The following is a 13,456-nucleotide window of genomic DNA, read 5'->3' as shown; positions in this document are numbered from 1 at the left end:
TATCAGCATGAGTGACCAGGCACAGTTTCTTAGACTCTAATTAGAATATGAGTGATTCTGAACTTATTTTGAATAGCCATTGTGCTATTACTTCAGTGACACACAGAAAATAGTATCACTGTGGAGTTTGTTATCTGTGTCTCATGCGACAAGAGCAGTCCAGCCAGCCCGACATGGCGATGGATTCGTGCGGTTCGCAGCCTCACGTGCAGCCACCATGTCACCAAAGCGCCTTCCAGGGGGCCGATTCTTAGTGATTGCCATTAACAGGCTCCAACCTAAGTTCCTTTGACTATTTGTGAGCATTCCTGACAGCTTGGCATATTTCCTTATGCCGTAGTTAATGTTCCCCAGTCTTCTTCCTATCAGGGTAAAATTTAAAATTTAAACCAGTAGAAAAATCAATTAGCAAGACACCTTAAGCTATTTTCTTCATTTAAAAATAAAAATCTGCCTTAGGACAGGCTCCCTTCTTGATGACTAGATTCTTGTTTTCCTAAGCAATCCCCAAAGTCTAATTATAAAATTGAAGTATTTAAAAAGTCTCTGACATGTCTCAGATTTAAAAATGATTATGTAAATTTGATACAGAAGTCCAAATTGTTCTTAGAAAGCCTGTCAGTTGAGGCTGCTCTTGGGTGTCGGGGAGTTGGCTCTGACTCACAGGGCCCTGTGCAGAATAAAACACCGCCGGGCCTGCAGCGTCCTCCCCCGTGTTCTGCTGCAGGAGCGCAGCGGGGCAGCCGCTGGGCCAGTCCAATCCATCCAGTGTGTTCCTTTCCTGACTTTTTTGTGACTGTCTGCCAAGCATGATGTCCTTCTCCAGGGACTGGTCTCGCTTGATAACAAGTCCCAGGTGGAGCCATCCTTGCTTCTACGGAGGATTCTGGATGCAGCCCCTCCCAGACAGGCTTGTTTGTTCTTGTAGGAGTCCGTGGTACTTTTCCATTTTTTCACCACCACCGGAATTCAAACCACAATCATTCTTTTCCACTCTTCTTCATTCCTTGTCTCGCGGTCACATGCGTACGAGGGGATTGAAAATAGCATTGAGCAGGCCCGGTGCATTTTAACCCTGGGAGCGACACCTTTGCTCTTTGACATTTTCAGGAGGTTTTGTGCAGCCGATTTATCCAACGTAAGACATCCTGTGTTTTTGGGCTGCTTCTTTCATGAGCATTGATTGTGGATCCAAGTAAAATGAAATCTTTGACAACTTCAATTTTTTCTCTGCTTATCATGACGGTGTCTGTTGGCGCAGCTGCGAGGAATTTTGTTTTCTTGACAAAGCATGACACCCATACTGAAGGCTATAGTCTTTGCTCTTCATCTGTCTTTGTTGCTTTCAGCAAGGAAAACTGTGCTATGTGTGTATTGTTAACGAGTCCTCCTCCTTTCTTGATGTCGCGTTCTTGATTTAGTCCAACTTCTTGGATTATTTTCTCAGCACACAGTTTGAATAAGCATGGTAAAAGGATGCAACTCTGATGCACACCTTTCTTGATTTTAACTAGGCATTTTAACGTTTCAAATGACGGCCTCTTAAGCTGTGTGCAGGTTGCACATGAGCACAATTCAGTGTTTTGAAATTCCCAATCTTCTCAATGATATGCAGTTTGTCATAATCCACACATAGACTGCTTTTGTATAGTTGATAATAGACAAGTCTTTTTAATATTCTCTGCTTTTGGCTCAGAGCTACCTGATATTAACAACACGATACTCCTCATTCACATCCTTTTCTGAACCCAGCTGGAATTGCTCACAGCTTCTGTTCATATACTGCTACATATATTTTGGAATTATCTTCAGCAAAATTTTGCTTGCATTTGATATTAGTGATATTGTTTGATAATTTTTGCCTTCTCTTGTGTCAGAACATTTCTTTAGTGTGGGCACACACATATGGATTTCTTCTTGGTGGTCGGCCAAGTATTATCGTCCAAATTTTTTATATAAACTAGTAAGTGCTTCCAATACTACACCATCAGTTTGTTGAGACATTTTGCTTGGCATTGTGTCAATTCTTGGAACCTTGTTTTTCACTAATGCCTTCGCACCTAGGACTTCTTCCTCCACTACCATCAGCTCTTGATCAATGGAAGAATGTTGGCCAATCCTTTTTGCTACAGGGACTGTGTGTATTCTTTCCATCTTCTTTTGGCGTTTCCTACATCTTTTGATATTTTGCCCATGAAATATCTCAAACTGAAACACGAGGAATGATTTTTCTCTTCAGTTCTTTCACACTGACATACATTGAACATGTTCTTCCTGTTGGTTTTCTAACTCCAGGTCTTCATACATTTCATTAAGAAGCTTGACTTTGCTCCCAGAGCTGATTTATAAAATTTCCTTTCCGGTTCTCCCACTTCATTGCTTTCATTTTTTTTTTAGATACCCTACATTCAAGAGAAAGTTTCATAGTTTCTTCTGACATCTACTGTACTCTTTTCTTTCTTTCCTATCTTTTAAACAACCTTTTGCATTTGCCTGTGTGGCATTCTTGCTGTCATTCCACAGCTCATCTGGTCTTGGTCATTAGTGTTGCATGTATCAAGTATGTTCTTGAGATGGTCTCTAAATTCAGATGGGATCTATCTGAAGTCATATTTTGGTGATCTTGAACTTCACTTACTTTTCTTCAGCTTCAACCTGAAGCATAGGAGAAACTGATGATGGTTTGTTCCACAGCTGTAGCCTTGTCTTGTTTTGGTTGATAATATTGAGGTTCTCCATAGTTTCCCCCTATGGATGTAGTCAATTTGATTCCTGTGTATCCCATTTGGTGAGTTCCATGTATATATTTATAAAAGGGTGTTTGCAATAAACAAATCATTGATCTTGAAAAATTCCATCATACAATCTTCCGTTTTGTTTCTATCACCAAAGTCAATTTTACCCCAACTACTGATCCTTTCTGTTTCCAATATTTACATTTCAATCACCAGTAATGATGCATCTTGATTGTACATTTGATCAATTTTAGAGTAAAGAAATAGGTAGAATTATTCATTTTTATCATTAGCTTTAATGGTCCGTGTATTACATTGAGTAAGTTGTTATTAGTTGGTCTTCCTTGTAGGCATACAGATATTATCCAATCACAGATAGCATGGTATTTGCAGATAGATCTTGAAATGTTCTTTTTGACGATGAATGTGATTCCATTCCTCTTGAATCTGAAATTCCCAGGATAGTAAACCATAAGATTGTCTGATTCAACATGGCCAATATCAGTCAAGTTCAGCTCACTAGTGCCAAGGATGTCAATCTTTATGAATCTTTCCATTTCATTTTTGGCTATTTCCAGTTTCCTAGATTCATACTTCGCACATGCTAGGTTCTGATAACTCATGGATGTTTGCAGCCATTTTCACTCATTTTGAGGCATGACCCATCAACAAGCGTAGCTCTGCAGGTTTGTTCCACTCCCATCCTTACGTTTCCCTCTAGTTTGAAGAGCTGTCTTTTGAGTGCCTTCCAGCAGAGGAGCTGATCTTCCTGCATTATATCAGACAGGGTTCCTCTACGATTCATTAGATTCTCAGTGGTGAATGCCTCAGAAGTGGACCGGCTCTTCCTTCCTCTGACTCGGGCCTTATTCTGGAGGCTCTGCTGAAAGCTGCTCACCCAGGATGACACCGCTCCTGTTTGAAATACAGGTGGCATAGCTTTCAGCGTCCCAAGAGAAGCAAAGCCACCAGAGTATGACAAGTTGAGAGATGAGTGGTGGGGCAGTGAACATAGATCATTTTAATTCATAGATTGTATACAAAATTTTATATAAAAGCCATTAAAGGTTCATAGTAATTTTCAAAATTGGTTTTCCTATACTATGACTCACTTCAATCAGTCTCAAGGATAATTTCCCATTTTCTCATGGTGTTAGAGAAAGGGCACATACATGCTGTTCATGCATTTGTTACAATTCTGCCAAATGCAGGATGATCACAGGCCAGTGGGTAGAAAGTCTTTGGATCCAGTGGCATTGTAAGCATCTCAGCACTGGCAGGGGTCTCTACATGGCTTCTCGGGCTTCAAAGGTCTGGTTGCATCAGGGTAGGTCCATGTGGCTTCTCCAACTTAGGACACTAGGATGGCTCCATGTGTCTTGTCAGGTGCAATGTCTCCCAGAGTGTGAGCAGAGAGTCTCCCACCTCCAAGGAGGAAACACAGGAATTCCCAGAATCCTTAGGGAAAGGCTACGCCCACACAGAAGCTTCATTGGCTATGATCTGATTGACAAGCTAGACTCTACCCCTACATTCTTAATCCTCAAATTGACAAATGATTATATATCTACCACACACACTGCCATAAGTGACCAAAGGATTGTAAATTATATAATCTGAAGCCCAAGGAGGGGACAGTATCAGAGGCTAAATTGTGAGAATCCAGTTTGCAGAAGGCTGAGATGACAGTGATAGCCCAAGACATATTTGTGAGATCTGCACAGGAAAAAAACCTCCAGTGATCTCCCTCTATCCATAATTGGGGGATGGGAAGAAACTGGTGGCCAAACAGAATACATTGAGAAGATAACTATAGGAGATCAAAATGACAAACCTGATTTGAACGGTTAAAACTTGGCCAGTCGATCCCCGCCCTGACGCATGTTAGGCCATTCAACATTTTCTGTATTTTGTTGTTCACATTCGGGTTTGCCTGAGATGTATTTTGTCATTGGACGTAACCCTTTTGAATTTTTGATACATGCTTTTCAGTATCGGGACCCCAGGATTGATGGACCCACTGGGACAGCAAGTAGAAAAGGGGCTTCTAGGAGGTAAAGTGTGATGTGAGGTGGGGGGAAGGGCAAAAGGGAGCTGATGTCAAGGAGTTCAAGAAGGAAGAGGGTATTTTTGAAACTGACTCTGGTAGCCATTGTACAACACTGCTCGATGTGACTGAACTGCGGAACAATATGCTATCTATTAGCGGCCAGTAAAGTGGTTTTGGAAAAGAAAACAAGCAAACAAACAAACAATGTGCATCATTCAACTACTCACTCCTTATAAAATTTTCTTCAGTGTCATCCTCAATGCTTAGCAGAGCACCTCCTTGCAGCTGGCATGAAGCATGTGCCTCCCTCCAAGAGAGCGAGGAAAGCACGTTGAACTGGTAGCAAATGTGCGCATTGAAGTCCTTCTCCCAGACAGCATCGCAGCCTACCTCTGTAGAAGCTGGAAATAAAGTGCATTGAACATTTTCACGGCCGTCCGGTTTTATCCAGAAAATATTGTGTCTAAGGCACATTTGAATGCAGTGATCCCACCTTGCAGCCTCGACCACTTCAGCACATGATCTACTCTCGAGTTTTTGAAAAACTTTATAGTTTGAATTGGGCAAAGGTTCAGAGGAAACCAGTTCTTCGTCGAACAATTCATATATGTTTTTAAGTCTTTATGATGTTTCCTTGTTGACACCTATGGTTAAACCCTTACAAGACTTACTAAAGAATCCCACAAAGAACCTCTAATTACTATGGTTAATTAATAGAAATTGATGTTTTACTCGAAGGACTAGAAGCATTTATGAGAATTACATCTAAGTTTTTTAAAAACAGAAATTTATACATTAAACTCTGTGAAATTTAAATGCTTTTTTGAGTTGTGACCAGCTGCAGATGCTAATTTAGAAAAGCTATTTTTTTCCAGAAAGGCTATTTTTCAATGGCCAAATTCTAGATGCAACAAGAGGGATAAAACAGAAATATGAATCTACAATGAACACAAGTTTTCAAATAAACACCAAGAACAGGAACATTCCCAGTTAGTTTATGAAGAACAGTCTTTCAGCCAAGTGAAAGAGAAGCAAATCCCACTTGTAAGGTGTTAGCCAAGGATTGCTTGGTAGGCTTTTAAGTAAATTTGATACAGTCTGGAATGTACATTTGAAAGATGAAGTTTATTGAAATGAAGTGAAGACTGAGGTTGAGTGCTTTTGCTAAAATTATAAATTGAAACCCGAGGTGAACTAAGCAGCCAAAGTCTCTACCTGAAATCAAAGTCAGCCAAAGAATTGTAGGACACAGAACACAGAAATCACATGGTAGTATGAGTGTAACTGCTGGACAACCTGTGAAAATCTCAAACAGATTTCCCCAAGGAAGGCCCACACCCTTAGTCATGCACCCATTCTGATCCTTCTTTCCCAACTCAGTCCAGCCCCTTCCGTCAAGCCATGGCCTCCCACTGTTCCTGTTTGTTCTTTCAGGTTGCTCTTAAAGGACCAGAAGGGGCAGGTGGACACTTTCTCCTGGTTAAGCTATAGTTTGGTTAGCAGAGACCTTCAGGGGAGGACTAGTTTGCAGTTGAAAGAATATATCAGGCCAGTGGTTTAAAGGAAACATGCTTCCTTTTAATTCCGTATATTTCAAATGTATTTGATAGTTAAATCTTTCTTGTTTTCTTTTTCTCACAGTACTATATTGCATCATTCCTACAGCAAGTGTGCCCAGTTTATTTTCAGGTCTAGTTATAACGTGTGCTCTCCAGAATGAATTAACCCAAACTTGTTCGATTGCAGGATTGTCTCTAGCTTACTGACTGACGCATGCATTTATGGAATGATTCTGAATTGAAGGAGGGCAGAAGATGAGACCAAGAAAAATATGAAGGAAAGAAAAACTTGTTGAAGGGGCAAGACTCAAAAAGAGAAGAAACACCTGCAAACATCCCTGATTAGAATTAGAATGTACAAAGTGAGGATCTAGGAAAATAAGGAGTCACCGAAAATAAAATTGAATGCATAAAGATCAGTATCTAATGGGTCGTGAGCTGAAATGGCTTGTATCAGCCATTGTGAAACTAATGATCATGACTTACCATGCCCAGACTGTCAGACTCCAGAGGAATGGGATCTCATTCACTGTTAAAAAGGACATTTCAAGATATATCTTGAACTAGCCCGTCTGTGAGAGGATAATATCTATCGGCCCACAAGCCCAGTTAACCCAACTATTATTCAAATTTATGCACCAGCCACTAACGCCAGTGAGGAAGAAGTTGAAGAGTTCTACCAACTTCTTCAGATGGACATTGATCAAATATGAAAACAAAGAGTGTTGACAATTACTGGTGATTGGAATGTGAGAACTTAAACAAAGAGGATATATACAGTTGAACATCTTAGCTTAGGGACAGAAACCGAGCTAGAGACCAAATGACAGAATTCTGCAAGTCCAAGGATTTCACTGCAAAAATTTCTCTTCAACAGCATAACGAGATGACATGTAAACCTTCACAGATGGAATACACAGGAGTTAAAACAATTCCATCTGGATAGTCTGCTCATCTTTCATAACTTGCTACCTATTTTTGCATGTTACTATAAATAAGCATTGTTCCCTCCCCCCCTGACAGCATCTGCTTTGATTAACAGCTATAAGCACAGCAGCACTGATTCGATGAGGAATTATGACAGATCTAGCCATTCTCCTTCCCTATTAATGTGGTTTTTCTTTCTTGATACAGCTTTGTAGTTGTCTCAGTATACTGTTTCTTACCACCTCTTCCAATGGTTGAATTTTTTTTAATGCACTTATACTAACTGAGTTCATATTGAACTGCAAGCTGAAATTTTTCTATTCTCTTTTACATACTCAGTAAATAGTCACTGAATATTTGTTCTCTGCAAAGCGCTGTGCTAGCAAATCTCATGTAAAAGGGGATGTGACACCAAGGCAGGATCTCTGCACAGAGAATCTTAGTGCTTACACTCTCCTTGGTAGCCTCGGTCATAACTGTATGTAATTGTTGGTTGTTTCTCTTGAGAATGTGTCAAGGAAGGAGGTATGGCGCTCATCTCCTTTACTGCTACTCCTCAGACTTGCCCAGAGCATTTTCAGGTTACTGTGTACAGCAGGGTAAGCTAACAAAAGAAGTGGATAAACGATTGCCACCAAGGAAAGAGAATCATTAGAAGATATAGTGTACAGAAGCCCAAGGAAGGAGACAGAGTTGGTGGTGCCGCACATTGCCGAATCTTTCCAGTATGTTTAGGACATCAGTGTGCAGAGATTTAGTACACTAGAAATTTATGGAACTCCGAGGAACCCAACCACCTACCTTCTGTGTGTCTGTACCCATCCATAGTTGGGATCCCAACTAGCATCCCAACCATCCCAAAAAATTCCAGGAAAGACAACTGGTTATCTCTAGCAAACTTGATTCCCCAGTACCTATGGCCCCTGCTTAATGCCTCTGCTGTTCTCCTTCCCTCTCTCCATAAGGTCTTCCCAGCCACCTGACTCCATTAACCTTCTCGTATGAGGAGTATCCACTCCTGTCTTGGGCTGAATATTGTCCCTCAAAACTCTGGACTGGGACTCAGTGGTTCGGGAGTTGTGCAATGAGTAAATTGGCAGTTGTAATCATTTCCCATAATGAGGTCTGATATGATCAGACTAGCAGTTGTAAGGGGATTAGGGTGAGATGTAACACCTACTCTGAGCAAAGCCACTGTAAGGCATTTTCTGCAGTATGGCCTGAATCAGCCTCTATAAGAGATAAAAGAAGAGAAAATGAGCAGATAGGGAGGGTCTTGATTATCACAAAGAAAGAAGAGTATCCCCACATTGCTCGCCAAGAAAGCATATCCTTTGGACCCAAGGTCCTGAGCTGAGGATCTCCTAGACTGAAGGAAAGATTGGTGCCATGAGAAGCAGGGAGCTCCAAGAGATGCTGGGCCCACAGAGGTGAAAGGGAATCAAGGACCTGCCCCAAGAGCCAACAAAAAGAAAAAGTCTTCTCCAGAGCTGCCACCCTGATTTGGACTTCTGTCTTCATGAACCACAAGAGACTACATCTCTACTTGTAACAGCCTGGATGGCTTTAACAATTGGAAATGGCAATACTTCTGTAATATCGCACTGGATAATTAAGACAGCGCTCTCCTTCTTTCTTACAGAGAACTTGTTTTTCAACTCTAGGAAGCCAGTCTGTTGATCTCGGACCTGAATCCTACTTCCTTCTGTTTTCTCAGCTTCCCTTAACCTGAACCTCTCTGTTAAGAACATTTCCAGATACATCCAAAGATGGTCCTGAGTAGCTCATCCTAAAAAACAACAACAACAACAAAAAACCCAAAAAACCCTCCTAGTGTAGTTGTCTGAGGTGTAAGTGACAATTTGCATTCTTATCAGATTCACAGGGAACACAAAATGCTGCTGGATGGGAACACATATCTTTAAGAACAATTGAGATATAGCATAGAGAAGGTCAGAGAGGATGGGCTCGCCAGAAGGGGAGCTCCTCCCTAGGTCAAAGGAGGAACCCCGAGAAGGAGGTAGGAAAGACAGGCCCAGAGAGAGGCTTGAAGACTTTAATGGTAATGTGATGAATCAGGTGAGGGATTGGCCGGGTCAGAAAGATCATGTGAGGCGACCTCAAGGGAGGTGAGCTGATACCTCATCAATCATGCTTCAGTCATGAGTCCCCAGGGAAAGCTTTGGTCCTGGATGCCCCAGGGGCTTCCTGGTTTTAAGACATTGAAGCATGTGGAAAGGTAGAGTTGGGATATCATGTGGAAAACCCTCCCAGATTCTGCCTAGAAAATTAAGAGAAGAAAAATATTTTGAGGATATATGCAGAAAACAAGTGCTAAGGGATGGGAATCGAGATAATGGAGGCACTGTGTTGAAATAATGAAATCAACGATGATTTAGGAAAGATGATGAAGGGCCCAGACCCCAGGCAGTACCTGACTGTGTCAATGGGCAAGAGAAGTAGTCTGGGTGTGGAGAAGGCAGCTCATAAGAGCAAGTAGTTGAAAGGATAACTGGGTTTTATTTGCATTCAAGTTTATTTTGAAGTATTCTGTTGGGAAAGAGGGATTAATGAGATCACAGAGTATTATCACTTGATTCCCGTTAAAGCATCCTTATGTACTGAGGTTAATGAAGAATGGCTAATTAACATCTTTAAAACCTAAGGAAAAAAGAACTATACATCAGCACTGTCTTTTCAAGGCACAGACACGTAAAATCAAAATCTGTATTAATGAAATCAGAGTGCCTATTTGGACTTTAATATACCAATCTGGGTGCTCTTCTTCAGTCACAGATAACTTATCATCATCCTTGACTCATTCATGACCTGCAGAGAAGTCTAATTTTAGTCTTACTGGGATCGGGGCAGAATCCCCACTTCTCGTCTCGTTCGTAGTGGCTTGTTGTGGCACACCACAGCAAATCATCATCCCGGCCTTCCCGCGTGCACTCATGATGCCACCGCCGATGATACAGGAATGGAAACATGCACGGCATCCCATGGGCGTTCCCTTTAATCGTGTACAAATCTAAGAGAAAGAAAATTACACCCGGGAGCAAGCGTCATGCTAACCTTATCTCTGAAAACTGTTCAAGAGTTCAATGCTATTTTTAGACGTCTATTTTTGTGAAAATACGCACAACAAAGGTTACACTGTTTGGAAAAGATGCTACATGCACAGTTCAGTGGCACTGCTTACATTCTGCACGTTACATCCTTTCCCAGATCGTTCCACCACTACTAAAGAAAAGTCACTGCCCCCTAAGCGTCTCATTTAACCTTTTGATGAGCCATTGTCAACTTGGTTCCACGTAGATAAAGCTTTGAAGAAGAACAAGGCTGAAGGCAGATAGACATTTCATGCTGGTTTGGGGACCAAACCCCACGAGGAAGGCTCACTCTCCCTGCATCAAGTCAGTTCCGACTCACAGCGACCTTGTAGGGCAGGGTAGAACGGCCCAGTGTGGGTTTCTGAGACGAACTTTCTCCAGGAGTGGAAAGACTCTCTGCTGAGGAGCAGTGGCTGGGTTCCAACTGCTGACCTTGCAGTTGACAGGCCAATCGGACCACTATGTCATCCAGGCTACTTACTGTGAACAAGATTCTTGTTACTCCAAGATCAACCCTCTAGGTACTAACTGTCTACTGTATGTAAAATTCTAGGCTGAGCGCTAGGTTCAGAGGAGGTGTTGGTTAAAAGTTTAGATCTTTTTAACCTGCTACAGTCATATGTGCATGTGTGTGTGTGTGTGTGTGTGTGTGTGTGTGTGTGTATATATATATATGAAACATTTTATGATGTGCCCTGAAATATCTACTGCTCCTCAGCAAGTACCTCCCTAAACATGAGGGCTGGTGACATGGCAATTGTGGGGAAATTGCCTCTACCGATGTGGGGAAAACACAACAAAAACCAAACTCACTGCCATCTAGTTGAGGCTGACTCGTAGAAACCCTTAAGGACAGGGTAGAACTGACCCTTAAGGACAGGGTTTTCAAGACTGCAGTTCTTTGTGGGAGTAGAAAGCCCTGTCTTTCTATGTCGGAGCCAGCGGTGGTTTCAAACTGCTGATCTTGTGGTTAGCAGCTAAAGGCTATCCCACCAGCACTCTCGTCCAAGGTGGAAAAGTGTAGGAATCTCCACAGCTGGTCCTTTCATCGCAGGACCTAATGGTTTGATGGAGAGTGGTCCTGATTGCCCGCACCATAAAAAGTTCAATTGAGCCATGAAAATCTTTTGTTTCCTGCTTCAGGCCAAAGGTAACCGACCATTACAAGACACGGAGAAAGCACTGGGGGTCCACTTCTGCATCATCACTGCTTCTCTGGACTGCTACCTCAGCTAGTCACTCCCTCTTTGCCTGCTTCCCCCCTTGGCACTGTTCTGCACGTGAAGTGACTCTTTACAACTGGAAATCTTACCATCCCATGAGTACATTCAAGTAAATTATCTATTTACCTTTATGTGGATATTCGCAAATGCCTCCACCCCCTGACATATAGGAGATCCACTTATGAAGATACTTCCACGAGGCCACGATGGAGTGGTTGTGCTTCACCTGCACCATGTACCGGAGCGGACCCATGATCATCTTCCTGTTACAGTGCCACTGCAGGGAAACGTGGGTAGAATCGCATTCATATATGTTCAACGGCTGCTCCGGGTTTGATAAGTTAAGACCTAGGCAGCCACTGCCTCCTATGTTAAAGAGGCGCTGCTTGGAAACCCATTTCCACAGCATGTTCTTGTTGGGTTGTTTGCAGTTCTCTAGAGTGAGTCCAGATTTGCCTGCTCGAATACACGTCTTAAGACTCTCGCTTTGGATAACGAAAATCCCTTGATCTAAAAGAGAAAAAGAAAAGAGACGATGTTAACATTTTAGATCTAACTAAGTCGTGCCGCCATCGGCCGCCAGCCATGGCAGAAGATCTGGAATAAAAACCAGGCCCCACATGGCTTTGTTGGCACAAACCAAGCCATTTCTTGGGAAAGAAGTTTACTTGTTGGCGCTCCAGGGAGACCTCTAATCTCAGGGCCTCGGGACCATGTAGGAAGAAAGGAGTTTGCTCAGTGAGGGTTCTGGCAGAGAAGAACCCATCCCTGGCCAGAGACGAGTGGCTGATCACACTATTCAGGGAGGAAGGGATGCACGCTGGGTGTCAGATGTATGTGGACACTCTGGTTTGCTTCAGGCGAGTGCCAGGGACGTAGGAAGAGGATGGCTGAAATCAAGAACCATTAAAAGGGAGAAATCATCAGTTACTAATATTCTTAAAGGAACTGAAAGGATAGAATAGAGCGCTTCTTTGAATACTGATAGAGATGTAATCCTTGTGGGGGTGGGCATGCATACTTGTTCTGTGCTAGATCATCATCAGAATGGGCGGTTCGTATGCTAGGGGGGTGGACTCTGGCAGGAGTAGCCTTGTGGGCGGGGCCAGCAGCAGCAGGTGAATGCCCCGAACTCTGGCAGCCCTTGCACCTGGATCTGTGAGAAGAGCTCAGGCACCCCAGTGACACCTGTTGACATGTTCCTGCTCCTCTACCTCCGCGCCTCAGAAGGGATTTGAGTGAGATTCCTGTGGTCCCACGCAAGGAATACGTGACAACTAACTGTCCCCTTCTAGACTTACCTCAAGTTGTTGGGTTAGAAGTTACCTACTGTACACCTATGTTCCCTGTTAAGTTTTTTTTTTAAGGTGGAACGTATGTCTCGTGCCTTTTGTCTATTTAAAGGTGAGCATCAGAGAGGTGCCGTAAATGTTTCATGTTGATTTAATTCCCTGTTGGCAGCTACTGCTACAGACTGTTGGTTGCCGAGTTATGTCAGCTCAGGCTCTCTGAGCAGGTATGGCAAGCTCACTGCCGTACGGTCGACTCGGACTCATAGCGACCCTGCGAGCAGAAGAAAACTGCCCCTGTGGGTTTCTGAGACTGTAACTCTTTCCGAAAAGCAAACTCACTGCCATTGAATCAAGTCAATGCTGACTCCTCGGGACCCCTGTGGATTCCCGAGACTATAACTGTTCTCGGGAGAAGAAAGTCCAGTCTTTCTCCCAGGAAGCTGCTGGTGGTTTCAAACTGCGGACCCTGTAGATTGCAGCTAAGATGTAAGTAACCACCCCACCACCAGGGAACAGGAGTAGAAAGCCTCATCTTTCTCCTGGTGGTTTTGAACTGC

At 42.8% G+C, this 13,456-nt stretch overlaps 1 protein-coding gene across 1 annotated transcript in view; it reads right to left on the bottom strand.

Annotated features, from left to right (window-relative positions):
• PLA2R1 (phospholipase A2 receptor 1) overlaps positions 1-13,456 on the bottom strand; it is a 117,449-nt gene that overhangs the window by 78,675 nt on the left and 25,318 nt on the right. Inside the window, exons 2-4 of the mRNA XM_075529664.1 lie at positions 11,734-12,117; positions 10,129-10,302; positions 5,013-5,186 (exon numbers count right to left, since the gene is read on the bottom strand). Coding sequence (XP_075385779.1) covers positions 5,013-5,186; positions 10,129-10,302; positions 11,734-12,117 — 732 coding nt within the window. The remainder of the gene's footprint in view (positions 1-5,012; positions 5,187-10,128; positions 10,303-11,733; positions 12,118-13,456) is intronic.

This window comes from Tenrec ecaudatus, chromosome 13 (assembly GCF_050624435.1).
Source record: "Tenrec ecaudatus isolate mTenEca1 chromosome 13, mTenEca1.hap1, whole genome shotgun sequence".
NCBI lineage: Eukaryota > Metazoa > Chordata > Mammalia > Afrosoricida > Tenrecidae > Tenrec > Tenrec ecaudatus.
Note: the sequence above shows the minus strand (reverse complement) of the source record. Positions and strands in the feature narration are given on the sequence as shown.